General features: G+C 39.7%; 1 protein-coding gene across 1 annotated transcript; it reads left to right on the plus strand.

Annotated features, from left to right (window-relative positions):
• Positions 1–1,206: 1,206 nt before the first annotated feature.
• Positions 1,207–25,074, plus strand: IL20RB (interleukin 20 receptor subunit beta). The gene is made up of 8 exons (XM_062639518.1): positions 1,207–1,355; positions 11,257–11,322; positions 16,554–16,691; positions 17,416–17,606; positions 20,453–20,577; positions 23,280–23,430; positions 23,754–23,899; positions 24,475–25,074. The coding sequence occupies exons 1-8, from the start codon at positions 1,207–1,209 to the stop codon at positions 24,598–24,600; spliced, it is 1,092 nt and encodes a 363-aa protein (XP_062495502.1). The 3' UTR covers positions 24,601–25,074.
• The last annotated feature ends 1,798 nt before the right edge of the window (positions 25,075–26,872 follow it).

Consider the following 26,872-nt stretch of genomic DNA (forward strand, 5'->3'; position numbering starts at 1 on the left):
TGGGGAGTTGTAATCAATTTTTTTCTTCTTCTAGCTGTGCAAATAATAGTGCCTTTTACCTTGTACTCGCCCCTGCTTCATTTTATTGTGTTTTTAGACCATCTCTTCAAAATTCAAGATAGTTCTAACCTGCTAAATCTTTGCAACTTTAATGAACATTTCTGATATTTAGGTTCTAACATGTAGACCAGGAATGAAAACACAGTATAGAATCAAGGATGCTCGAGTGGCCATCCTTCTGATGAAAGACGTACAGAATGGAATCTGTACTAAGTATCAGCAGACTGGAGTACTTTTTCACAACATACACAAATTCACATTTCTCTTTCTCTTAGTTCATTCACCCTAATGAAAATGTGGTTGTAATGACATCAGCACGTATGGATAACTTTGATTCAAGTTTTTGTGTGCTTTGCTGTTTCACCTGTGTTTCAGAGTGTCTGTTATTCATCAATAACAAAAGAATTAAAGTGTTCATAAGAATTAAAAGATCCAGTATTATAAAAAAAAAACAACCCATGTTCAACAGAAATCAATCACATCTAGTAAAGTATAAAGTGGCCTGCTAAATAATATTTAGCAACACATTTTTTGTAGAAGTGGACCTTCAAACTCAAGGGATGCAATGGTGGTTAGTATTCTACAGCAATCTGCAGAACTTGGCAAAATGTGAAGAATTTTTAGAGACTGATTATGTGTTCTTTTTTGTTGGTGACATGTTTGTAATATTTGTTTGTCCCTGGCTGATGCCACAGTACGTGATATAAAAAGACATATGAATAATTTATAAAAGTCAGTAGTCATCAAAGAGCATGGCTCCCATGATGTAGTGTGCATGAAGGCATTAGATAATAGATTACAGTGGAAGACACTGGAAGATACATTTTGGTTTGTGTTATTGTATTTCTAGAAGTACAGGCGCTTTAGTCATCTTTAGCTACAAACAGAAATTTTTCAAGTAAAAGCAGTTTAGGTCTCCAGTTTCTCCAAGTCCTTAAATCAATGAACTTGATGATAAAGAAATATTACTGAAATTATATTTTTTTTCCTTAGCAGGTTCACTTAGATGTCATGAGGCCTTTCCTCAGAAAGATGTAAATTCTGATCATACATCAGTATAGTCTACAGATGCTTATTCATAATTAGCAGGATTAATTTTTTTAAATCCATATTATTAACCTAACTTTAAAAGGGACGTAAAATACTATGGCGGTTTCAGTTCCACATCTCCAAATTGGAGTTTCACAGAACCAGCTGCTGCTTCTGTCATTCAGCACAGTAAAGATGAGAAGAGACTTCGCTTTTGGACGATTGAATGCAATGGGATTATTATTTGAGATGAGAATCTGCCACATGTAAAAGACCTTTTGTTGGGACAAAAGCTGAAGCAACCCCTCCCAGTTCTTCCCATTCTGAACCATAGGAAAGAGGTGTGGCACAATCAAAGGCGACAGTTCAGAACTTCTGATATATGCTAAGCATAAGATGACCAGAAATACAAAACTTTAAGAGGTATCTATCTTAAATTTACTGAGAGAATATTGAAACATTTTTCTGTGCCATCACTGTTTCCTGTACCTTCAGAGAAAAAAATTGTGATCCTTTCATTAATGGTTCAAAGTGGCTAAGGCTATTTTGAAATAGATCAATGATCTGTGAAAACTGACACTTTGGCCCTTCCTTAGAAATTCAGGCTTTCCTCAAAGTTATGGTTGCTTTAACTTCTCTTCCATGCAAATGTTAAGAAAATCGGCAGGTTTCTTGAACAGAAGCATGAGACAGAACTGTATTTTAAATCTTATTAAGGTCAGTGCTGCTAACTTGAAGATAATAATTTAGTATATATTGCTGGTGCTCATTCAATTCCTTATGCTCATGTGAAGTATTAAGAAATCATGAAGTTTATACTAATGGCACATTAGCTGTTTCCAAAGTATGTGCTTGTAGCATAGTTTTAAAAGAGGCTAAGTCTCCTTATCCCTATAGGCACCTTGTATCTCTTACCCTTCCTTTTTCACTTCTGTACTCACTTATTTAATGCTTGGTGCCTTGCTGTAAGTCAGGACTGCAGACAGATGTCAGCAGATGGTGGCAGACCTGTACAGCTAAGTGAGAAGTTCACCTCCTGTGTACAGTCAAGAACAAGAGGTATCAAATACGTGGGCTGAACCTCAGGCATTATCACATGGCAGAGAGCTTTGTCCAAGCTATTAATGTTAGGCACAGGTCAGAGAATCCTTCTGAAGTTTCTTCTCAAACTTCACACAGTGTAGAGCAAAATGGCCTTCCAGGAACTTTGGGAACTGTTGTGACTGAAGTCGATAAACAGCAACAGCAGAGACTCCAAGCCAGTATTTTTTGAGCAACAAGTATTACCATGTTATGGAATAGAAATTCTTATAAGTGAAGCACTTCATGATCTAAACACCCTATGATGATCAGAAGAGAAACGTATGAATCTATGTATTGGGCTGAAGTAGGAAATGTAATTCTGAGCTGATTTGGTAGAATTAATGGGCTTACATTTAAGCTGTCCAGAATACAATTTTTGAATATCAGATGGATTATTTTCACTGGTCACAGATACGCTATGAGACATCTTTTTTCTCTTAATTCTTGAAGACACCTTCAACATAAACGGGATTCTCTTTAAAAATTCTTATATTCTCATCCTTAGTCCCAATGGCAGGCTGAGTGAGAAGTATATTCTGAGTTTACTTCCATATTCTTCTGCCAATATCTGACCATCAGGCCAAATACGGATGGTGTCTCATAAGCTGACGAACGGTGAGAATCAGACATCCGTACGCAAACTCCTGCATCTGCCCAGACTATTCAGTATGGATGATTTTACAAACTTCTACAGGCAGTTACTGAGGCCATACAGAGATGGCTTTGGAGACTTTTTAAATTAAAAAGAGATGAGTAAGAAAAGAAACATGATTTAGAATAAGAATTGTCCCTTAGCTGAGTGCTTACATATATATTTTGAACTCTATGGGGTTTTTAATACTATAATTTGGCTCCTACACCTGCATAAATATTTCAAAGCATGTCTGCTTCTTTTCTATTAACTCAGTTTTTCTCAAAATCCTTCTAGATTACGTTTCTTTCAGCCTACACTCTCTTTCCTTATTTTCTTACTTCTGGAAAATCTAGGATGGTATTATTAAAAAAATGTAACTGCTATATACACAGCAAAACTCTCAAAAACATCTCATTATTAACCATGTTAATTGTAGCTCTGTGTCTTGCAAGATTCTTGTTACCTGTGCTTGGGTCTCTTGGATCAGGTTGAATTATTTAAACATTCATCCAACTCAGAGATACTTTCCTCAAAAAGGAAAATATTAATCCTGTCTAGAATATACATTAAGCTTGTTCCCAAAGTCAGTACACCCAGATTACCTTTTGGCAGTGAATTGCTGGATGTATCTTTTAGAGCTTTCCATAATCCATTCTACCATTTTTTTCTTATAAAAATGTGTCTTATTTTGCTTCTTTTGGACTGAATTTTGGAAGAAAAAAATTTATGTACTAGGTTTCCTCTATTTATAATTTCAGATAACATACCAGAAATCAATGGGTTATGAGGGGAAAAAAAAAAAAAAAAAAAGGCTCCTTGGTTCCTTTCTTCTTTAATCTTGTGGACAGGGTTAAAATAGTGTCTTTCAAAATTAATATTTTTTTCTTAGCTAATTAGCTGGGGATAGGTTTCATCCAGAAGTCAAGTTATCTTTGACATAATAAGATTCCTACAGCCTTTTGTGGAACAACAGTGACATTTAGTGGCCATTGAAGCAATTCCTAAATCCTGTTGGCCCTTTATTGTCTTTTTGACCCCAGCAACATGTAACACACACTGTCATCTTCCCTGTGATTCACAGTTAACTTCCCCTTCCTTCTATCACTGTGTTTTTCTGTAGTATTTGTAAATTCTATAATATATAATCTATATATTATATAGTATTAATATATATATTAATATAGTATTTGTAAAGGAGTAAAAAGCTATTTTCTCCAATAGATTACCACAGGCTTTTTTGACAACATAGATTTGTTTTGAGGGTCTTCCTTGGAAGTCAGCTCTTCCCCATATCATAGTAATACACTTAAGAAAAATTAAATAAATTCCAACTTGTTTGGGAATTAAACCAAAGCAGTGCATTGTCCAAAACAACTTGCAAGGAGTAGATAGAACCATTATTTCCCTTAATTTTTCTATTGGTAATATCAGCATTCTGGTATTAAGCTCAGATCGTTCATTTGTGGTTTTGCTTTGAACCTTGAGGAAGAGGCACTTGCTCCTTCAAAGTCCCTGCTTCCTGCTTCACTTCATAGAGTTGCCTCTTTTTCCGGATGTCTGTACCCCTGCTGATACAATTTTAAGCTATGTCTGCAGAACTTGGCAAACTAAACTGGAAGAGGATCAGAGCTAAAGCACTTCTAGCTGGCATGCTATAACACCACAACCATCTCCATTCTTGACCTTAGACCCACAGGCTTAGGAATATAAGACATAGCTTACTCTGCTACATATTCCAAGCCATGGTCTATCATCACAGAGTGAACAACCAGGTCTAATATCCGGTACAATAGTTTGAAGTTATTTTCTTTTAAAATAAGCATAGGTTCTTTCTGATGAAGGTTTTAGGAAAACTTCTGCAGAGCACCAACAGAAGAAATGACCAACACTGAACACATGCAGCCTAATGCATTAATACCAGAACATCAAAGTACATTCTTGAACCTACACACTATTCCTCGTTTCTTTATGGAAGTTACAGCCTGTCCAAATTCAGTGTCTACCAGAACTTTCAATCCCTCATACATACTTGTGTGCACATTACTATATATTGTTAGATGCCAACTAGACTTCACTACACATGTAGAAACAGCTTCAGCAAAGGGTTAGTAGACCATTGCATGTGAATTTAAGCTTATGAGCTCCTTTGGGATTGCAAGCATTAAATAAATATGAGTGATTGTGCTGTTTTGTTTCACTCTGATTTCAGGGATGCCATATATTAACAATGGAGATCAGGGGGTTGATAACGACCGTATGAATACAAAAATGACATTCAGAGCTTTGGCACTGTTTTTAAACAGAATTATTTAGCTCATCCTGATGACAGGATTCACATAACTACTGACGAGTAAACTCCTGAGAGTTCATCCTGCGTCCCATACTGTGTCTCTAATACTCATAAAGAAAATGCTTGCTGAAAGACCAAAGGACAAAGTCAGACATTCAGCTACCGTCATTTTGAGTTCCACAGCAGCAGCTCTTGTACTCATCTGTTATACACGGCTATTAAATGGAAGGAGTAAATTAAAACCTACCCAATTGGAAGCATTGGCAGAGATGAGGATCTTGGGAGAGAGTTGGACGGATAAATCAGATAGTTTTGCTATTTGACTAATTATAGGAAAGCAGGACATGACTACCTCTTCCTCAGTCCACTCATTTCACTGAGCATTTAATTCCTTGATTTCTCACTTAAGGCAGTATTTGTCCCAGTTTGGAGAAAGCTTCGTATTACCTGTATGCTCAAGCAGCTCTGAAAGCACAGCACTGCAGCTTTTCTAGCCATGTACTAAAGTTATCCTTCAAGACTCCTAAATTTAAAGGGCTATTTCAGGGATGTATTGTCTGTCCTGATCAAACTTCTCCTCTATAAAGAGCTTTGAAAATGTTTTCTAGATTTAACTACAGCCAGGACTTTCTTTCAGGTAGTGTTATAATTTCTCTTTGAAGAACTTAAAATTGTGTTTTAATATAGCACTTCTCTCTCTTGTAATTTATTCTGTCAGCCTTGTTCCCAACTCGTAAACAACAGCGGCAGTTGAAAAGCCACTGAAGTGCAGTGTGGAGACACTTGATTCAGCCAGACCAATGTAGCTTACTTACCAGCAGCAGGAAACTCAGTAGCTTATTTATGCTTGGCTCTGGTAGTCCATGCTGAGCTTTGCCTTGCCCTGTAGGATCAGAATTACTGTATTCACAACCTGGTCAGCTAACCCTTAGATTACTTTTCAACAGCATTGCAGTCACATCTCCAATAAGAAATTGATTTTGAAATTATGAGGAAGGTGGAGTTAAGAGCAGTTGCTAAAAATGTTTCCAAGCCTGAGAATGGTAGCCACACACTGCTTCACAAAGTATGGGTTTCCTCTTCCTCCTATCCCTTGTAATGGTTTTGCAATATTTGTAAATGCTTAAATGAATGTTCTGCAATAACAAAGTCCTGCAGAAGTCTACAGAAGCCAGTCTATAAACGTATTGGTCAGTTTTGCGAGGATTCAGGTCTTCTCCTGATCAGAGGGAATTTCTTTCTCAGTGATTGGGTCCAGATAAGCTACTTTTCTAAACTATTCACATTTATTTAGCTTCTAGCACAGATATAGGCAGCTTAACCTTATCACAAAATTATTCAAGTGTTTTAATATCTACCAGGAAATCCAATAAGAGGCTGTGATAGGTAGTTAACATAAAACCCTGTCCACTTGCTTTTCAAATATGACCAAAAGCTTTCTTTTCAAATTGCCATCTGGGTCTTCTCTTTTCTGTTCATTCAACCCATTTTCCTTGCAAATAACCACATGTGAAGAACCCAAATTGAATTGCGTATGGCTTCCAGAATATATTGCTTATTTGCAGTATGAGGTAACAGCCATAAATAAATTTCAAATAATTTTCTATAGTTCACATGAGAACCAATGTAGTTATGTATTTTTTACCTAAATCTGTGTTCTAGGACTAAGTTCTTCATGCATTTCCTCACACATTTTCTCTTCTCTCTTTTCTGCTGGTAAGTGGTGAGAATGCTACTTAATCTTGTATGTTGCAGTATCAATGATACACTCACCAGGGTAGTACAACCTGTTCTGTATAAGAGAATGGGTTTCTAGGCAGACCACTCTACCTCCTTACATTGCAACAACTTGAGTTTTCAGTTTTGTGTCTCAACAAACCCAGAAGGCATTCTGGAAGAGCATGTTCATCTGGTTTTCTCTTAACCTTATTTCAAGTCTTAACAAGGCCCTCCAGTTCATGTTTTGCTACTATGCCTTTTTACTGTTTGCATCTCATTCAAAAAAAGCCAAGCAAAGCAAACAGGTCTCCAATATTGTTGCTTTAGATACAGAAAAGGTTTGCCTGAGGCTGCAAGTCATATACAATCTATCCCTCTTTATCTTTTTCTGGAACACTATTCTTGGCTATCACAGTGGCGATGGTCCCAGAAGTCTGTCCCCAGACGCAGGATCATTCATCACTGAAAACAGTCTTGTCAACTTCTTGTTTGACCTGATGCACATTTTTAAAAAGATTTTCCTCAGAAATAATTTATAAGATACCAACTGTGCCTTTATATATATAGGAAACCTAAGCAAGTATTCTTAGCAGGTATTTCTTGATATTCCTTCTTAAGTTCTAGCAGTGCACATTTCAAATCCATTTCTCAGTAAATTCCTATTTCCTATATATTTTCCTTCACTAATTCCTAGTGTTACACAAGAATTAGTGTAACAAATTCTTCCTCAGCACACTTGGTTTTTCTCAAGTTTCTTAACACATTCTGTGATTTATGCTCACCTAGCAAATGTTACAAATAGTCGCTAGCCTCACAGCTAAACTTGCTGTGATTTGCCAAGAATGTAAACGTGCCAATCAGGTTTTGCTTTCATATCCTTGTAAATTGGGTATTTGCTTAGGATATGTTGACATACCCAGCAGCAAGCCTTATGTTTGTAAATATCTTTCCGGGTTCTGAGCATTTTTTATTTTTTTTCTTCAGAATACTAGCAAGTAATTGAACTGTTTTCCTTACCTTTTGCATTACTGCTGATTTCCTGTGTTTTAAATACTGCTGATTGTTCCAGACATGTCTGGCAAATGTCATCACCTACTTTAGAATTGCCCTGTTCAACCAAATGTTTTAGAAACAGAGCTATACTCATAGGCCCTAGGGCAGTCAATTTGTCCTTTTCCTGGTATCGGCAGCTTTTTTTCCTCATGAGCTGTTACAAAAATTGTTAAAACTCTATGGCAAATTCCAGAGTTTCTGAGTATGTCTTTGGTTTTCTTTTGTTGATCTTCACTTCAGTGTTGAAGCCAATTTATTTTAGGAGTCTTCATTTGTATCAAGCATGCCGAAAGCTCAACTTTTTACACGTTCTACCTGTTTCTTTTCTGTCCAGGATCTTCTGGCAAGGTCAAGCTGGTGGCTGTCTTCTAACAGCCTGTACAGTCTCTTTTCTGGATGTAGATTTTGAGTGTCTGCAAAATTATGAGTCAAATTTGATGCAACAGATAGATACATATCTCCTGAGCCAGTGATTGTGATACTGATGCTAAACTGGGCTAAACTGGCCATCCAAACAATATTACAACATTTTGCATTGATTTATATGAGCAGAAATGACTCAAAATACCTTCAAAGTAGGCAACTCTCAGAAATTACCTGTTATTTCTTATTGTTTCAGCCGTAACTGACTTCTACTGAGCTGTGAAGTTTTAATGCTTCTCAGTGTTTTTGTTTGTCTCCTTAAGTCATTGTTTTAACTAACTTCACTGCTTTGCTGTGTGATGAAAAACCAGGCTGCTTATTCAAGATCCCAGATCTGCAAGTGAAAAAGAGCAGTTGGTCAGACAGATGTTTATCTTTTATCTTTGGAAATGCATATGTTTAATAGCATAAAAATATTTCACAGAAATGTTCTTGTAAGCATAATTGTGAAGGAAAAGTAATCAAAACATTTGTTTCAAGTTCAAAATTTCTTGTAAAACTGATAAAATTCTGAAGGCAAAACAGTAAAATTGAGTAAGTACTTTTATTTCTTTCAAGTCAAGTATTTCTATATAGTATTTCAAATAAAGGGAAAATCTCTGAAGGTATTTTGTCACTGTTTTCCTATTGTAGCTGTAATCTGAATAATCACTTCTATCCCAAGCTTCTTGTTTTGCAAAACTTATTCCTGTAAATGCAGTAGCTTAGCTTCTACCTCAAGTTTTCTTTAGATGCACCACCATCCATTTCTGTGTTTTTGTTGTCCTTTAGGTGTCTGTAATCAAGGAATGAAACACAGTATAATACTATTGCAGTTCTCATTTTAGAGTCTTGCTGTTAACTCAGGGCAGATGCAATCATTATTATGGCAGACTTACTTTACCACTTCTATTGCTCATAACTAATAAACTGTGATATGGGGCCATATTCATTTTCCTCACCTTTGGAAAGGAGATTGCCTGGCTCACAGACAGCAAGAAAGCTTCGGAAAGGAAAACTAGCCGTGCACCTAATCCCAATAAATTTCCTACAGACTGAATGCAAACTTTTCTGTGCATCTCTTCCAGTAATAAAGTGAAAGGTATGAGGCATAATTCACTAGATCATGTGGGTTTTGAGATACCTGTCAACTCATGTCTGAATTTTTAATCAGAGTATATAAATCCAATGTTTATGGCACCACAAGATATTCAGCAGTGAAAAAACAGATACACTACTCAGGCTGAATTGAATATTTCAAAACTTATGATTGTCTTATTTACATCTTGGTACAACAAAAGAACAGATTTTTTTCATCTGATGATTAAATTTTGCCTTTCTTCTGCAAATACTCATTTTCCCTCCCAGCAAAGGCATTGTATCTTACTGCTAATACTGTTAAACACATCCATATTTCCCTCTTGGACACTGCATACATTTCACAACAATACCCACCTTTGAGTTCATGAACATTTGATAGAAATAGTAGTAGATTGGGAAAATGAAAAACAAGAAGATAAAAGTTTACCTGAAACCCATTAAATACTTTCAGAGAACATCTTTCTAGCATAGAAGGAAAATATGTACGTTTGGGAAACATACAGAAGCGTGTGTCACAAAGATGGAGGGAAGAAAGAAAAGGAAGGATGGAAGGAAGGCAGGGAGGAATGGAAGAAGGGATTTCAAGGAAAGATGGAAAGAAAAAGGACAGAAAAAACAGAAAAGTTGAGAAAGGGAAGTGAGGGCAAAGAAAGCAAAGGAAGGAAGAAATTAAAAGGAAGGGAAAGGATGGAGGGAAGGAAAAGCTTTGGGGTGTAGTCGCTTGTGCTGTTCCTGCATTTCTGAGAACCTGGAGACCTGTAATTAACTGAATACTGATTTTATTCTTTCATGAATAAATAAAAGATCCTTTCCTCAGAAAATACAAGCTACACATGTTTTGACAGATCCCTTTAGTTCACTACTGAAAACATCAGCCATGTATTTGCTATTAAAAGGTATCAGAAAGGAAATATTTTTAAGACACAAAAGCCCTTTCTAAAGTGACAAATTGTAAGACAGAATAAGAGGTTTTAGAGGAGAGGTTTTAATACTCACTTTCATCAGAGCTGAAAACATTTGGTAGGATTTGGTATTATTTCCTCCATTATCTGTATGGTCAGAATTTCATTTAATTTAAATAGCTTTTTGCATAACATAGAAGAACATGTCTCCCTTGGCCTCTGAAGAAGCCAGCTTCACAAACACAAAGCTTGCTGCTGCTGCAGCCTGGGAACCAGCTGGCAGTTTGGGTTTCTAAAAAGGTCTCAGGGCTGCGTCCAGCTGAAGAGCCTGCCTTTGCTCAAGAGGCAAGATGGAGAGCCATGGACCTTGGAAGATGGATAACTTTTGGATACATGTGTCTGCATCAAATCAGATCTGAAAACAGAATGTCTTCCTCAGTACACACCCAACATAACTGCCACGAAAAGTGTTATTTGAAAACAAATTGGAGCACACAACTCCCTTCTGCCAGCCCAGGGGCATGCAGTCCTCCATACAAGGTCTGTGGCTACAGGCATGCCTTAGTAAGAGAGGGGAACTTTCCTGGTTCCTAGTTTTGGGGCTGAGCAGAAAAAATGAGCACTTAGAGCTATATAAATTACATGGAAATAGCCGCTGAATACTGTTTCCTCCTTACAATGTCTTTGTCTACCTATAATTGCCAACAATGTGAAACAAAGTTATGCCATCTAGTTCGGCAGTTGCCCAGACTTGTCAAGAAATGTTGGCACCAGATTACCCAGGCACTCCCTGTAAATACGCCCTTGCAAACACCATAGGTATGTCTTTGACACTGGCGCAGACAGGCAGAAAAGCGGTGTTTGCAATACTCCCCTGGAGTCTCCACTTTGCTGGCATCATGGCTGGCTCAGACGGGGCTCCCGGGTAGAAGGGAAGTACCTGATCTGCACAACAGGCTATGACTGTGGGAGAATCCGACAAGTCTGAGCAAAATGTTACTAAATCTCATCTGCTTCTTCCTCTGCACTCTGATTGCATCAAATTTCACAGGTAAATGGCTAAAATATCTTCTGTTGACTTAAGATGAAGGGGCTGTCCTTTTGTTAAACATACTGCTACAAAACTGAAGTCAAATAGTATGAGGTCAGGTACTGAATTTTAATTCTTTCTCTAAAGTTAATACTAGAATAAGCAAATGAAAAAGGCAATACACAAATTCTGCATTCTGCAAGTCAATTCTGAAATCTAAAGGGGAGTCTCAGTTTGAAGGATATTCGTAATGTTGTAGTTTTGTCTGCTTTTTTGCTGTTCTGTGAGAAGCTGAACTTTTAAGTCCTCTTAATGCTTATCAGTTTGAGCATGGGGGATGCCCCACCTGTGGAGTAGATGTAGCGTCAGAGAGGAAGGGTATAAAGTGCTAATAGCTCAAAAATGTTCATTGAAGGTCTCTTTACCCTGGAAGGAGGCTGTGCAATTTGTGTTCTGCTTCTCCAACTAAATGCTAAGCTCCAAACCCACCTCCTGAAAGGAGTTCGGCCTTGGATCTCCTGACTATACTTCAGTGTCTTTATGATGGTCAGTCCTCTAGAAAACAAACGTGACTGGCCAGTGTGCCTGGATTTTGCTCAGTTCTGTCTTTCTTTCTAAATGTGCCATCTTAGCTTCTGAATTAAGGTTGTGTCTTGCTCCATTTTGTTCTCTGCCTCAGAAAAACAAAAATAGTTTTAAAGCTTTCTTGGCCAACAAAACACAACAAAACATCATTAGTTATAGTTCCTTGTTGCTGGGTATTGAAACCACTGACTCAGCATCAGGTTGCTTATGCTCTCAGTTTCTTCTGTGGAATACAGATGATTATGACAAATGCTTTTTAGAAGCTGCCAAATCAGGGCTGCCATTCTTTAAAGAAGTTTAGTTTTGTTTTTATTGTGTTTTTCTTTAAGACCTGGCTAGCTGTGTGATGTTTCTGCACAGGAGCCATGTTTCCTCTGTATGTAGTGACTGCCAGCCTGGCTCAGCTGCTTACTCATGCAATTTTGTCTTCTACACTGTGACAGACAGTAGGAGAAAAAGATGAGATAACTTACACTGTGTCCCCCATTCTTTTGGCCTTGACCTGAAATATGAAAGTTTGTGTCGTAGTCTGCTTTTTGAGCAAAGAACATTTTGACTGAATGTTTATGTCTAAACCTGCCCCTGTGATTGCGCAGACGTTGCGACAGGTCAGGAGACGGCATGTTCGCGTCCAAGCCTGGGAGTCCAGGCTTTGTATCCCATGTGATGGGAAGAAAAACAGGCAAGGGGGTACATACTGACTGTTTGCAGTCAGTTTGTGCAATTGGGATGTGAGGGAGGGGATGTTCCTGGAGTTGTCAGGTTAGAGGTACATCCAAAGATATTGTTTGGCATGATTTATTGTTGTTGTCTAAAATGCTTTCATTTTCACCACTCAGCTTGCATAGAAATTTCTTTAGCTTCATGGGGTGTTACAGACATTTTTTTCTCATCACCAATATTTAGAGTTCAGAATTCCCTTTTCAGATTCTCGTTCACTGAAGTCTCCTCATATACAGAGGCAGACCATGCTTGATGATACAAGAAGCTGGTGACATTGTTGTCCTCCAGATTTGGAAAAGGAGATTAAATGCTTGGAAGTTAAAAGCTAATGCTTATTAGCACTACAGTAAGGAAGGATTTCTCAGCCCTATGTATAAAATTTTAAGGGAGCATGCCAGAAAAACCACAGGTGTTGTAAAGCACTTCTGAACACTATGCAGTGCTGATTCTGGAGTTACTTCTTGTGTTTGTTGAGCCCCTGAAAGGAGAATAAAGAGGTAATTTTCTTAATATTTTGCAGTGTTTACTGACATTGAACCATAAGTAGTGGTGATAGTAGTGAACAGTAAACTAACAGCAAAAGATGATGGAGTAGTAGAGATGAAATATTATTGCATTCTGTATTCACAGAAAAAGAAGGGCATAAGAATCTGTCCCAGAGCAATGGAATTTTATCAGGGTTTATTTAAGGCATTTTTAACTGAAAAGTATATCAGACAAATGTATTGGACTTGATAATGAATTTTAATTTTTTTTTTTTAAATTTTAGATTCTGTAAGTTTAACACAAAGGGGAAAAATATTAAACAAGAAGTCATCACCAGTCTAAATTGAAATCCGTTCTTAGTGTAGCAAACAAAATGTAGTATACTCCTGATAGATTGGGAGGCAGAAATGCTATTTACAGAGAAAATCTGGACATGTCTTTTCTTTGGCAAGACTGGAGATGTTAGGGGAAGAGTCAGTACCTTGACTTGAAAGATGAGCTTGGCTTTTCCTGTGAGGCATTTACATATTGCTTGTGAATCCAAAATCAAATGGAAGTTGCACACAGCCCTGGGCTAACAGCCTTCTGGGTCCTGCCTGCTCTCTCTGTCCATTTGTCTCCTGCACTTTGTATACTATTTCTTCTCCTTTCAAAATGTATAGACCACAGATAATAGAGTATTTCAATACTAGGAAGCATCCTTCACTGTTTATACTCTGTGCTTTCCCTGTTTATATAACCTCAAATTGTCTTTTCTCCCTGTGTTAAACACGTTTGCTTACAATTGCCTTGTGGGCTTTTGCAACAGACAGATTGGAGAAATGATGAATGTAATTTGTTTGGCTACAACACAGGATATGCTGTATCTAGATCAACAGCATTTTGGAAGAGCATAAAACTCTTTTCCAAACGACAGCTTTCAGTATGGGTTTGGGTCCCAGGCAGAGTGCAAGGAAGTGCATCATTGCTTTTATTGCTCAGTAACCCCATTTAATTTGTGTGCTGGATGAAAAGATCTCAAGCTTTAGCTTTACATCTTTATGATTTACTCCTGAGGGCTGCCCACTGTATTTGGAGTAGAGCATGGTTATGCAGTTACAAACGTTCTTATACAAACAATCAAGTAAGACATACTAAAGCTGAATTGCATGTTTCACTTTAGTGTATTTGTCATTTAATTTGTCACTTAATTATTTAACCTTATGAGCACAAAATCTTATACTTTTTACATGTAACAGCTGCACACACATGCAGGTATATGTCTACTTATGCCCATACAGATACCTGCTTCTGTATTCTTTAATTATGAAGGGTTCTGTAGAGATAACATTTCCCTTCATCTGAAGGCAGATGTTCAAATTAGTTACCCTTCACGTGAATTATACATCCACAACACTATACCTCACCACCACCATCTCACCTGTAGTGCTGGAGACTTTGCTTTCCCATACTGAAGTGCAAACACTCCAATAGCTGCTGTGTGATCTGGCTTTGCCACAGTAGATATGTGGCCCTGTAAAAATCAAGAAATATGCTCTGTAGATAGCATAGATGAGTATTAGGTTTTTATTTATCTTATTTTTCATGGAGAAGAGTTCTTACAAGTAGCAGAATTTGTGCTTATCCTGAATCTATTAATACCAAACGGAAAGCTAAATCAATGAACTTTTTTTCATAGAGACAGATACACTGTAATTGGGCCCAGGGTTTTTCCTAATGAAAGGAAGAAAGAAACCTTAGTGCCTGTATAAAATCTTTATGGTTGAGCTGAAGTGAGGTGAAAGGTCTTACTGTGCCAGTAGAATAGTCACTGGTTTTGCCAGGAAACTAGAGTTCAGTACTTCTGAATAAAAGAAAAATACATACCCAAAAAGTCCTAAATCAAGGACTTAAAATATTCGGAAACACTCCAGCACAGCTCAGCCCTGTTCAGACATGATCACTGTGTGTGCTGAGTCGTGGAAAAAACAGTGTCTGATCACATAACTGAAGTCCGTTACGTAAGTCACACACTTGAGTATCCCAAAGCATACAAGAAAAAGTGATGGCAAACAATCTAAATGTTGGGAAGCATAGAGAATACTAGAGACCAAATGGGTAGTTAAGCTGCAGAGTGAAGGTCAATAAAGACAAAAAGTGTCTTGAAACTAGTATGGACCCCAACAAGCCAGAAGTGCTGGTATGGCAGCCAGTGACTCTTCCGCTATCTAAATTGCAAGAAGGAAAGCTCCACATCCTAGAGATAGCTGACGTTTAGTTTAAAGAATAGCTAAGCATTGTGTTAACAGATCCATGTAACATGCCAAAGAATCGTAAAGAGTTGGCATTACTGATTTTATAAAGATATAAACACAGGGAATATTCTAAAAGCAGAAAGAACACCAATGTTCTTATACTCTAAAATAACCACCATGAAAATGTTGCTCATGGACTTGTCAACCTGGTTTTGATCCTGAGTAGAACAACTGACATTAACTGGTTAACTTTGTAAGCACAGTTTAAAAGAAGACACCTTCTTTTAATGGCAGTTAAAAACTAATGAAAGATAGGCCTTGTTAAATGAAATAGATGTCATTAAAAAATAATTAGGAAATAATCCTTGTATTGTCATGGAATGGTTACCTTGTTTCTGGGGAAGTGTCAAAATGACCACTGCTGCACGGCGCTGGTTGAAACTGCTCCTTCCATTCCTCCCTTCCAATGGTTCCCTGGGAGCCATTCCCTGCTGAACAGAGAGAACATACTTCACTTGTGACTGGAAAGTAGCAGAATAGAGATAAGTCTGTTCCCACAGTGTAGTGCAGGGCATGCTCATTGGGATTCCTACCTTCTGTGAGCTGGTCCAAACACTGCTAATGATATGACATCAAGATGCCATAGAATAAAATGACCTACACTGTAGGTACCATCCCACATGCTTTGCCAATCTCATCATAATGTAATGATTTCATTTATAGTCCATTAAATAAATCAAAAAGGTACTCTGATTACAGCCTACAAGCAGTTAGATTATTACAATCCTGCAACATGAAAAAAGCTGTACAAGAGCTAAGATCTTCTACAGTGTCCAGTCCAGTCAAGTCTGGAAAGAAATAACACATTTCCAACCATGACGTTGGAAAAGTCTATAGAGTGCAATAGAATATCTGTTACTTGACTTCATTAAATCAAATTGAACAGCTTTATAAAAGCTTGACTTGTTTTACTGATACAGTGAAAAGCTGAAATAATGAAAAGATGTGCTTTGCCTTTCTATAAGCCTAGTTGTTCTGTCATTTGCACTTTGGTTATCATTTCTTCTCTGAAAAATTTTTTCCAATGCTGAAGTGACAGTAGTGAAATAAAGAGTGTGTATTTCTAATACAGTACCACATGGTTTTGTGGTACTGTAAGCTTTTTCCTAGTACATTCATATACATTCATATATCTTTTTTAGTTTTATTTTTTTCTTTTTCTGGGAATTTTAGGTGAAGATGCTTTGCTGCCAGCACCTCAGAATATCTCTATTCTTTCTACCAACATGAAACACTTCTTATCTTGGAGTCCTGTGATTGTCCAGGGAGAAACTGTGAGATACTCTGTTGAGTTTCAGGGGTAACTTCTGTTGTTCTTTGTTCTTTGTTTACTTAGACTTAAAATTTGGCTTTTTTGGATGTCTTGAGCACTATTCAGTTCTTAGACATAGGAGAAGTTTTATGCTCTAGATGTTAGTTCATTACAGGTGGGGGGAAAAAGTCCTTTTTCTCAAGTTCTGAGACTGTTTACAGGTTAATAGATACTAGAGTAATCCAAGCTGTGCATTAAGCCCAAATATTAAAATATCTGGGCATTAAGCCCAAATATGAAAACTGCCTCTGTCCAGAGAATTCAAAAGTTAGGAGGATTAGCAACAGTTTATTTAGGAAAGGAAAGAGATTTATTAAGTGTTCATCTTTTAAACATCTAACACATTCTAAGAGGTTTCTGATCCATCTTGAGCTATGACTTGTATTACAGTATAGCTTTGGAATTCTAGTTTACCAGGGATGATCAAGTGAAGTGAGTGGGCAGGATCTGGGGCATCAGCACTGTGTTGGCTATCCCCACCTCCTGCATTATCATGCTCCATTTGACTCATGAATGAGGTGGCTCTGGGAGATTTTGTCTAGATAAGATCTAAACTACACCCATACTGGTTTCATACACTCCTGGTGTTCCAGCTCCAATGCACCCCAGTACTGGTTTTACCTGGGAAAGAACTAGAAAGCAGCCTTTGACTATGTTACAGATATTCGTCCTACCAGACTATTGCCTGCTTGTTTTCTTTTCCTCTCCTCAGGGAGTACGAACGAGATTATGCAGATGAGAGCTGGATTCCCATCTGTGAATGTTCACTCACCACAGCCACGGTGTGCAACATCACAGAGGATATCTCAGCCACTGTGGCCTATAACCTGCGTGTAAGGGCAGACATTGGCACTAGAAGATCAGAGTGGGGCACCCTGAAAGGTTTCTTCAATCGCATCACAAGTGAGTCCTGCTGTTTGGCTTAGCTACGCTGTGTTAATTTCTCAGTCTGGTGTTGAGGGATTGCTCATGCATATGTTTATGTACTGTGCATGTCACACAAAGCCAGTGAATGCACAAAGCACATCCTGCTTCTCAGTTTCTCTCATTTTGGTTTGGGACATTTCACTCTTAGTCCTACTGTGTTCATGGACATAAGTTCCTCCTGAGGCAGGGCCAAATTTACAGGGCTTGAATCTCCAGGGCTTCTAAGACAGGTAAGAAAACATTTCTTTTGGCAAGTTGGCTACTCTTGCCTCTGATTTCAAAAGGTTCTGATCAACCAGGGTTGCTGTCAGTGCTCCATCTAATCCATGTCTTCTAGTCACTTCTGAGAGTCCAGAACCTGATCCTATGGAAGCACTTACTCTAGAAAACAGCCATGTCACCCTCCATATGCTTCATGCTGTCCTGAAAATCCCAGTTCCTTCCAGACATGATTCCCTCCTCCCATGTTGTCAGATACATGAAGTGACCTCAGAAGAGGAAAATAAAAAGGAAACTGTAACATTGCTGCAGTCCTAGCAATGCAGGGTATTTTGTCCATATCCTTCCAACTCCTGCAAGTTTGAGGTCTAGCTCAACCTAGGGATCATGTTGCAGCCTAAAATTAGCATGCTGTTTCCAGTGTTTCTCTGGAATCATTGCCTATGTTCTCTGCTGTGTAGTCAACTGATTGCAGCGATAAAAACTGGTGGAAAACCCCTGTCAAGGTCACTATTGGAGTGGAAGTCTCAGTCTGGGATGGGCAGCAGTAACCAGTTTTAGCCAGGAAAGAAATTGCCTGTTCAAGCTCAGAGCTGACCCAATCTTAAACCTTCATCAGTCATTGGAAATTATATACTACTTCATAAGTCAGCAGTCCTCTCTCATACAGAGCACTTAATCAAAGCAGCACCATAAGAAGTGCCACCTAAGCTGGTAAGCGTGTCTCTTGGTGTGGAAGTCTTTTCCAGATACTGCTTTAGATGAAAACTCCTTCCCTTTTCTGAGATCTCTGGTGACATAGAGTTGAGCTATGGACCACACCGTCAGGCATTTATAGGGAAGGGTATTCCTTAGCTTGATCCTCTTAATGAAGAAAAGCAGCAACTTTCTTATGGTATGGTGAAGTATTTGACAGCTTAGTCTTGTGTCTAAGAAACCTCAATACAACCTTCTCTCTAAGCTGTGAAAGTTCAGAGGATACAGCTTTCAATGGGCTGTAGTATGAATGTGCATCTATGGACAAGTATTTAAAGGAGAAAGAAAAAACACTATAAGTTCTTGTCCTTATGCATTTTTACTGCTCGCTTTTCCTTGCCTCTGCTATTGCATCTCTTAGGAAATGTGAAATTACGTCTGAGAGGAACTAAGGAATTCAAAGCACAGCCCACTGATTCTGTATGTAGCTCATAGACAGTAAGGGCAACAGCACAGCCCATAGTACTTGTAGTCTAAATAGCTCCAGTGTCAAAGCCTTAGATGTAGATACACATAAATTATAGTGACACATGGAACACACTTTTAAAAGACCTTCATAAAAAAAAACGATTTAGTTATGTCTCTCTTCATTTATCAAAATTCCAATAGTTAGTTGCTATCCAGTGTGCCAACTTAGAAATAAATCTAAATGCTTCTGTTTGGTTAGTAGTAGCATCTTGCAATATTCATTTGTTAAAACATTATCCCAATATTTGTTTTTAACCTCCAAATGATGTTAAGACTTTTTTTATTTGTTTCTTTCTTTGTTTTTATTTTGAGACATATTGTTAAGCAGATTCTCACCTTTCAATTTGAAAGTATAAAGTAGTTTTCCAGGTGTCCCATTTGCAGCATGCTCATTATGAATATATTTGTATTTTGTCTTTTCATATTGATCAGTCTTAATGGCAATTCACTGGATGTAAGAGCAAATTCTATTAAGAACATCTCTTCTGTATGTGGCTATACATTGCTCTCCTTCATTTCTTAAAAGCAAGGGAGTTAAAACCAGTTTCAGCCACAATGGAATGGTAAAGAGTGGCATATATAAGTAGTGCAGACGTGATCTTTGTACTGCCTTGATTCCCAGTTCACAAATGTTCAGTGTGTAGTTTCATTCATGCTTGATTGATTCTGATTGTTTCACTAATACTCTTCACAGCAGAATTCCAATCTGAACCAATCTTTGAATATCAAAGTAAGCATGAAGCAAATAATCTGCAGATTTACTTGCATACATTTACAAAAACTTAGTCACATCAGGTCATCAGCTCAAGTCTATCTAAAACCACGTAGACACTAGAAGAAAATCAGCATTCATGTGAATTGCCAGAGTTACAGAGTTCCACTGCCAGAGGATCACACTGCTTTTTCCTTCACATTTGAATAACTGCCAAAATTCCCATGAAAAAGCAATGGTTTCACACCTCCTGCCCTGTATATTAGTACTAAGCTAATGCCCAGGAGCAGAACTGGCCTGATCCGGTGTCTTAACTTCTGGTTATCCAGCTGGTTCTGCTGCTGTTGTTCACACAGGACTCTTAGACCAGATGCTTCCTCTACTGGAGAAAATTCAGAAGCTTTCAAGTTCTGTGCAACTCAGCTGTTGCCAAACTCCCATTTGCAATGCCAGCCACGGTCACCCTGTTCAAACTCTGCTAGTGTATCTAGTCACAGTGAGAGGCAGAGCAGAGAGAAGCTTTGGCCCCACTGAAGCAACTGCCTATTATTTCACAGTAATGTTACTGTGCTCATGGCGGCAGCTTCTTTCCCTCTCCTAGCTGGGAACAGGACTACTTTTAAGGATTGCCTCTAATGTGATAATGGTGCTCTCTCTGTGTTGGCAGCTTCCCTGACCCCACCTCTGATGAAGGTCATAGCAGATGGCTATCATTTATTAGTGGAGCTGGAAGACATGGGGCCAGCCTTTCAGTTCTGTGTTCTCTATTGGAAGAAGGGCCAAGAGAGTAGGGTGAGTTTTATCCTCGGGTTTTGGGCAACAACAGAGCCTACATACTTAAAGTAAAAGCATGCATACATTGCCAGGGCCTCTTTGCCAGTCCAAACTCCTTATGTGAGGCTGAGGGACATGTCTGGAGTCAATGTGTGCCATATTCTTTTGCACATACCAGTGCGTTGGTCTTACCTCTGTGGAGAAGCTTGTGTCTTCTTTCCACATTTCCTTCTCTGGGAAGAGGAATCTCCTTCAGGGACCTCAATCATTGAAAGAAACCAGAAGGCAGGAACTGAAGGTGTTTATGCTGACTTTCTTCTCTAAACATCATTTGGATTACTCAGACCAAGATTAACATGTCACACCGAGGTGCCAACATTTTTCTCAGGGTTTTTTTTTGTAAAACAGCTTGCCTGTGACAGTGAGCTGCCAGTTGCTTAGCTCAGGGCATTGCTTATACCTGGGTAATACTGAAGCAGTGACAATTTATGTTCCATTCAGGTCCTTCTGTTTTCACTAGATATCAACAATTTCATTTTCTCCTGGGAACTTGTGCTTCCACAGCACCTCAGAACATAAAAGCAAGAAATTTCAGCAGCTGTATAAAGTAAGACCATGAGACCATCAAACCCAGTGTTTTCTCTCTGCCAGTGGGCAATAGAGATAACCAAGGAAATTAATAAGGAGAAAGCCTGTGTGTAACTACGCTCAGGTTATTTTCTGAGATTTCACAGACACAGCTCCAGGAAATTCCTGAATCAGAAATGGTATCATTAATAGTCCTTGAAGAACTTTTGTTCCATTAATTTATCTGTTGTTTTCAAGTTATGTAAACTTTTAGCACATACAACTTCCTGTACTCAGGAATTCTTCAGCTTAACTGTTGCGCAGTCTTAATCTTGGTTTAGGGACAGAGAGAGAGAGAGAGAACAGTTATTCCCTATTCACTTTCCCTGCCACTCTGAATAGTTTCATACTCTGTATCTCCTTCCAGGCCAAGGACTCCCAGGCCACTTAGTTGTTCCCTGTGGAAGCCTTTCCAGCTATTTTTGTTTTTACCAAGGTGGTCAGGGAGTAAACCTGCACAGTCGAAGGTGCAGAAGCACTATACAAGTCTCCACATTCCCTTATTTCCCCAGCAGTTGTTAACAAGGATGACTACCACAGAGCTGACTATTCCAGAAAATCTGAACCCCGAGTTCCTGTTTCTGATGGGGGATGATCAATTTAAGGAACACTCACTGACTGTAAAAATGAAGGGGAAAAATTCTCATGGGCACAATTTAACCAGGTTGGACAAACCTTGGGTGACCTGGTCTATGAAGCGTCCCTCCCCATGGCAAGGGGGTTAGAACTGGATGATCTTAAGGTCCTTTCCAGCCCTAACGATTCTACGATTCTATGACAGGCACAACTCCAACATAGCTCAGACTGCAACTGAAGGTTCTGGGCTGAGTTTAATGGGGCTTCTGGGCCATGGACAGGAGGGTGAAGATGGGGGAGCCAGGCAGGACTGGTCAGGGCCGTTGCAGCCTGGTTAGTGCACTCCAATGCCTTTTCATCCCACGGCTGTTGGCTTAACAGGCTTTTGAAGGGGATCTTGACTACCTTTTGGAAATTGAAGTAAACAAGATCAACCGTGTTCATGGGCTTAACAAAATGTTAACTCTTCTTCAGCATATGATATTAATCACCTAAACATTAATTCCAAAATTCAGAACAGTTTCTAACTACTGGACTGTCCCAAGCACCAGGTTTGCTGGTTGCTACATGTCCAGTTCTCTGCTGGGACTCTTTTAATTATTTTTTTTTTAAATTATCACGTTTAGCATGTCTGATCTCAGGTTTTTGCAAGAGGTTACAGACCACACATAGTCACTGACATTATTTCATCCTTGAAACCTTTTCAAACTAGTGGGCCTCAAGATCACGTTTCTGTGGAGAGGGAGATTTTGATGGCGAGAAGGACTTGCCCTACCAGAAGAGCCCTACTGGCTTGTTGGAAGTATCCATATGTGTGTGTAATGCTGGAGGCTGATCAGGCCTTCTGTGAGTGCAGGCTTTGCATCTGAAACACAGCAAGAATTAGGAGCTACTAGTTAACTGTTTGTTACCTGTCCTCTCTTGACTAGGGAGACTGGAAATACCGACTTCTTTTTGCTAGCAGTTAATGGAGTCCTATTTATTGCAGGAAAATAATGTGCTGGTGTTCACATGCTGTTTAAGGGTTGCTGAAGCGTGTTGCAGTTGCACACACTAAATTCACTTGCTCCTCACAAGCCCAGTCCATCCCTTCTCAGTGCTCTAGAGTTACAGCAGAGCTCTCACACCCCTGTCACAGCATGGTTCTGGCAGTCCTATCATATCACACTAACACAGGCGTGATTTTCATATCCCAGCAAAAACTTGGACCAGTCAAGATCTTAGTCATCAAGTCCTTACACCAGGGGAGTAGGTCATAGTCTAGCATTGTGACCCAACATCACCATTATACCTCTTAGGCTCACATCTCTGTTTTTCCACCCCCTTCAACCATGTGTGTGGTCTCATTCTGCACTCCACTGTGCTTCCTTGTTTGCTGTTTTTCTCCCTCTCTCACACCTCCTGCTATTTCTTCCCCTTCTCCCAGTAAAGCCTGGGCTAGCATCATGTCAGGAATCCTGTTTACAATTAGGTGTTTGCCCTGTCTTCTGATGCTCTCTCCCCTGGGCTTGTGGCAGATGCAGCAGAAGATGGTGAAGGAGGTCAGCTCTGTGGTTCACCTGGACACCATGGAGGAAGGACCTGATTACTGTGTAAAAGCTCAGACATACGTTGAGGCGATCAACAGAAGCAGCAGCTTCAGCCAGATACAGTGTGTGAGGGCACAAGGTAACAGCCACCCTTCTTTCCTATTCCCCTGGTTTAGTCATGCCCAAGGACACCCCAGCAGCTCTTCCTTTTATTTCCACCCAATACCTCCTGTCTTATTTGTAAATGTGCTGCCCATTTGTTCCTTGGGGAAGGAAAAAAGAAAGACTCATGAGGGCAACCCCCTACACTGGCACAGGTATCCTTCCCTGGAGTGTGCCAAAAAAGGATCTCACCAGGGTGGATGGAAAGATCAGCCACAGAGGGTGCAGGCTGACTGCATTGAGTGGTTTATCCTCACAAGGTTTGCCTCTCAGAAGTTTTGCTGCTTCTCTTATTTCTAGGTGGCACATCCATGTGGCTGGTCACTGCCCTCCTCATATCTGCTGGCTTTGCCATGGCTGCTTTGACCCTGCCTTTCGTTACCTGGAAAACAAGCAAAATCCTTCAGTATTCCTGCTGCCCTGTTGCAGTCCTGCCAGACACACTGGTAACTTTTTTTACTGTGTTTTATTGTTTTTTTGCGTGTTGGATGTTCACAGGAGCATGAGGCAGGCAGAAAAAGTAAACACATGCACAAGATGCCTTGCTCATTCCAGTATGATGAGCTGAGCTGCAGGGGTCAAGCAGCCCACATGAGCTGGCTGCATGGCTGTCACTGCCTTTGGCCTACAGCCCTGATTAGGGAAGATGCTCCTGATGCTTGTGGGGAAGCAGCTTGGGAGGCATGGACTGTCCCTGCTGACCAGCTGTTCCCTGAACAAAACAGCTGTGTCATTGGCAGCACTGCTCCATGTCCCCTGCTATCAACACTGAGCTTCTCAACAGCTTGGTAAGGAGAAACAAATCAAAAGCAGCCTCTTTTCTCACTCAGGAGAAGCATGTTTGAGACAGGAGCTGAAATGTACTGTCCAGTTCAAGTGAGAATGAAGGAAGCAGCTTTTGTGGCTGTGGGTTCCTGAGCACTGGGTCTGTGGGCAGTTGTGGCAGGAAGGATGAGAGGAACAGTTTGTGGGGAAAAGTGGAAGTCTTGAAGGTGTTTGAGCGAACACATTTGTTTTGCAGAAAGTATCAGAACCCCCAACCCAGGTGATACTGTGTGGCAGTGAAGAAGATGTGCAATGTGATCTGATGGTGCATGTGATACCCTCAGAAGAAGTTCTCCAACTGCGGATTCAAGAAACACTTTAGATCTCATTAAAAAACAGCCTGTGGAAACAGATCTTATAAGCAGAGCCAGCAGATGGTACCCCAGCCACTTTCCTCAGAGTGCCAATAAGTAGCATTTGTGTCTAAAACCTTTGTGCCTAAAAACTGCTGCAAACCAAGTGATATGAGTGTGTGGCCTGCTCTGTCCTTCTGTGTAGCATCTTCATCCATCTGCATAAAAAGCAAGTAAAGGTCACAGGTGACAACCACTGTCTTCTATAGTTTATCTTCATTTCCATGCCCACAACCAGATATGAGTTAACTCACGTTCACTTTACTTCTGTCAGTCGCATCGATAGTTCCAGGGCAGAGACCACCCTTTGCCACCGGGATTTCACCAGAGCAATGAATGCAGAGACCAGTCCCTTTGTTCCAAACCATTACAGCCTCAGTATTTTTGCCTTGATATTTTAAAAAGAAATTAAGCAGCCAGTAAGAGCTTGGTTAAATCAGCTGGAAAGAAACTGCTTTAGGACTGCAGGCCCTGACCTGAGGTTACACTCATTTAAGAGGATGCTGACAGTGACTGGACACAACATAACAATTTGCTGCTTGTGGCAGATAACCATGTATGGTGCCAACAAAACAGAGACAGACCATGAGGGGCAGCTGGGTTTTACCAGTGCTTGGTGGTGATAGATGTAAGAAACAGCCAGACTTCAAAAAATGGGTGGAAGGATCTTTGAAAACCATTTTGGGGAGCAAAGCTTTGCAAGCCCAGCAGCACTGCTAATATTATGTAGGTGCAAGATCACCTAGTCAGGGTGTCAAAACCATGAATTCATATGGGCAACAGATGTCTTTGCACCAGGAGGCACTGAGCACCACATGTATGGATCAAGCATCACAGCATTACCCTATTAGTGACCATTCCAGGCCTGATGTCATCATTATCCTCCAGATATCTTGTCCTTTTAAGGGACAAAATTGTTCCTTAAAAGACAAATTCCTTTTAAATACAAATAAAATATTTTTGTTGCGTATATTGCAATTATGGCTGTCACTTTGAAGAAAATTAACTTATTACCTGTGAAGACTTGTGTTAGGAGGTCATGAAAAGACTTTGAGCTGAAAAGCTTTTTTTAAAGCTAACAACGGATCTAATGAAATGCAAGACCTTCCTCGCAATATGCCGATGTTTCATTCTTGCAATCTTGCATCAAGCCATCAGGTGGCAATAAAACACCGTGAAAGAGGTAGAAGTGACCCAGGGCTGCCCATACCTCTGCTCTCCGTAGGCAGCCCACGCCCTGGTTCCTGGCTGGCATCACACTTCCGTATTGTAGCCCAGTGGTTTGTTTTATTCAGTGGTTTGTTTTATTCCTGTCCCACTAACATCTGCCTGGACAATATTAGGATATAGTTCTTACGCGTTAAGTAGTAAGGTTGGTACTGCTCAATATGTAGCAAATTGCAGGGTGAGAAAATCTGTGAAAATCTGAGCATTGAAGACTCGGAGTTGGTTTTAGGTTGACAGCTAACTGGGAATGCCTAGTTGCCAACACCCATACGATGGTGGGCCCTGATAAGGATTTCTGTGAGTAAAGAGGAGGAGGGCATGTACACGGGCTGATACAAGTCCTGAGGGACCCAGCAGGTCTTGTGCCCTCCCTGAGCTGAGCTGGGGTGGCAGCAGGAGGCAACCAGTGACTGGCTGATTCTGGCAGCAGGCACTAGTGAGGAACAGTTTTGCTGAGGACAGTCAGTACAGAAGCACTCCCTTGCAGGGCTGTGGGCTCTTGGTTAAACATCCCCTTCGCTTTGCCCAGTGCTTGAATTTTCAAGGCATAGCTCCCCATTACAGAAGCCTTGGTAGTAAAGCTGGTTTAGAGAGCTCCTGAGCCTTGCATTTATGCTTATTTTATTCCCTATTGATTTGGATGTGCTCAGTGTCTTGCTTTCTAGTGTGCCCACAAGGGTGTCCCATACAGGAAAATGTTCTGTTACTCCTCCATTCCATGGCTATAGGTCTGAAAAGCCTTAGTAGTTCCTCCAATCTCTTCTCTCCTCCTGACTTAGTTGCATCATGGCAGTACCAATTATTTAGGGATACAGAGTAAAGCAGGGAAAGAAAAGGCCCTTGAATACAAAGGGCTTTTAAGAATTTTTCTATTGCATATTTTCCAGCTGCATACTAAGTATACAGTATATGTTTGTTTCTCACTTGCAACAACAGATTTTATGCCCTTCCTTATCGCCAATAAAGCAGTTAAATGGTCGTACAAAACTGCGCAGACAACATTAAACAAAAGAA

Source organism: Pezoporus occidentalis, unplaced genomic scaffold (assembly GCF_034315485.1).
Source record: "Pezoporus occidentalis ecotype Australia unplaced genomic scaffold, CSIRO_AGI_Poc_V1 ctg60, whole genome shotgun sequence".
Lineage (NCBI taxonomy): Eukaryota > Metazoa > Chordata > Aves > Psittaciformes > Psittacidae > Pezoporus > Pezoporus occidentalis.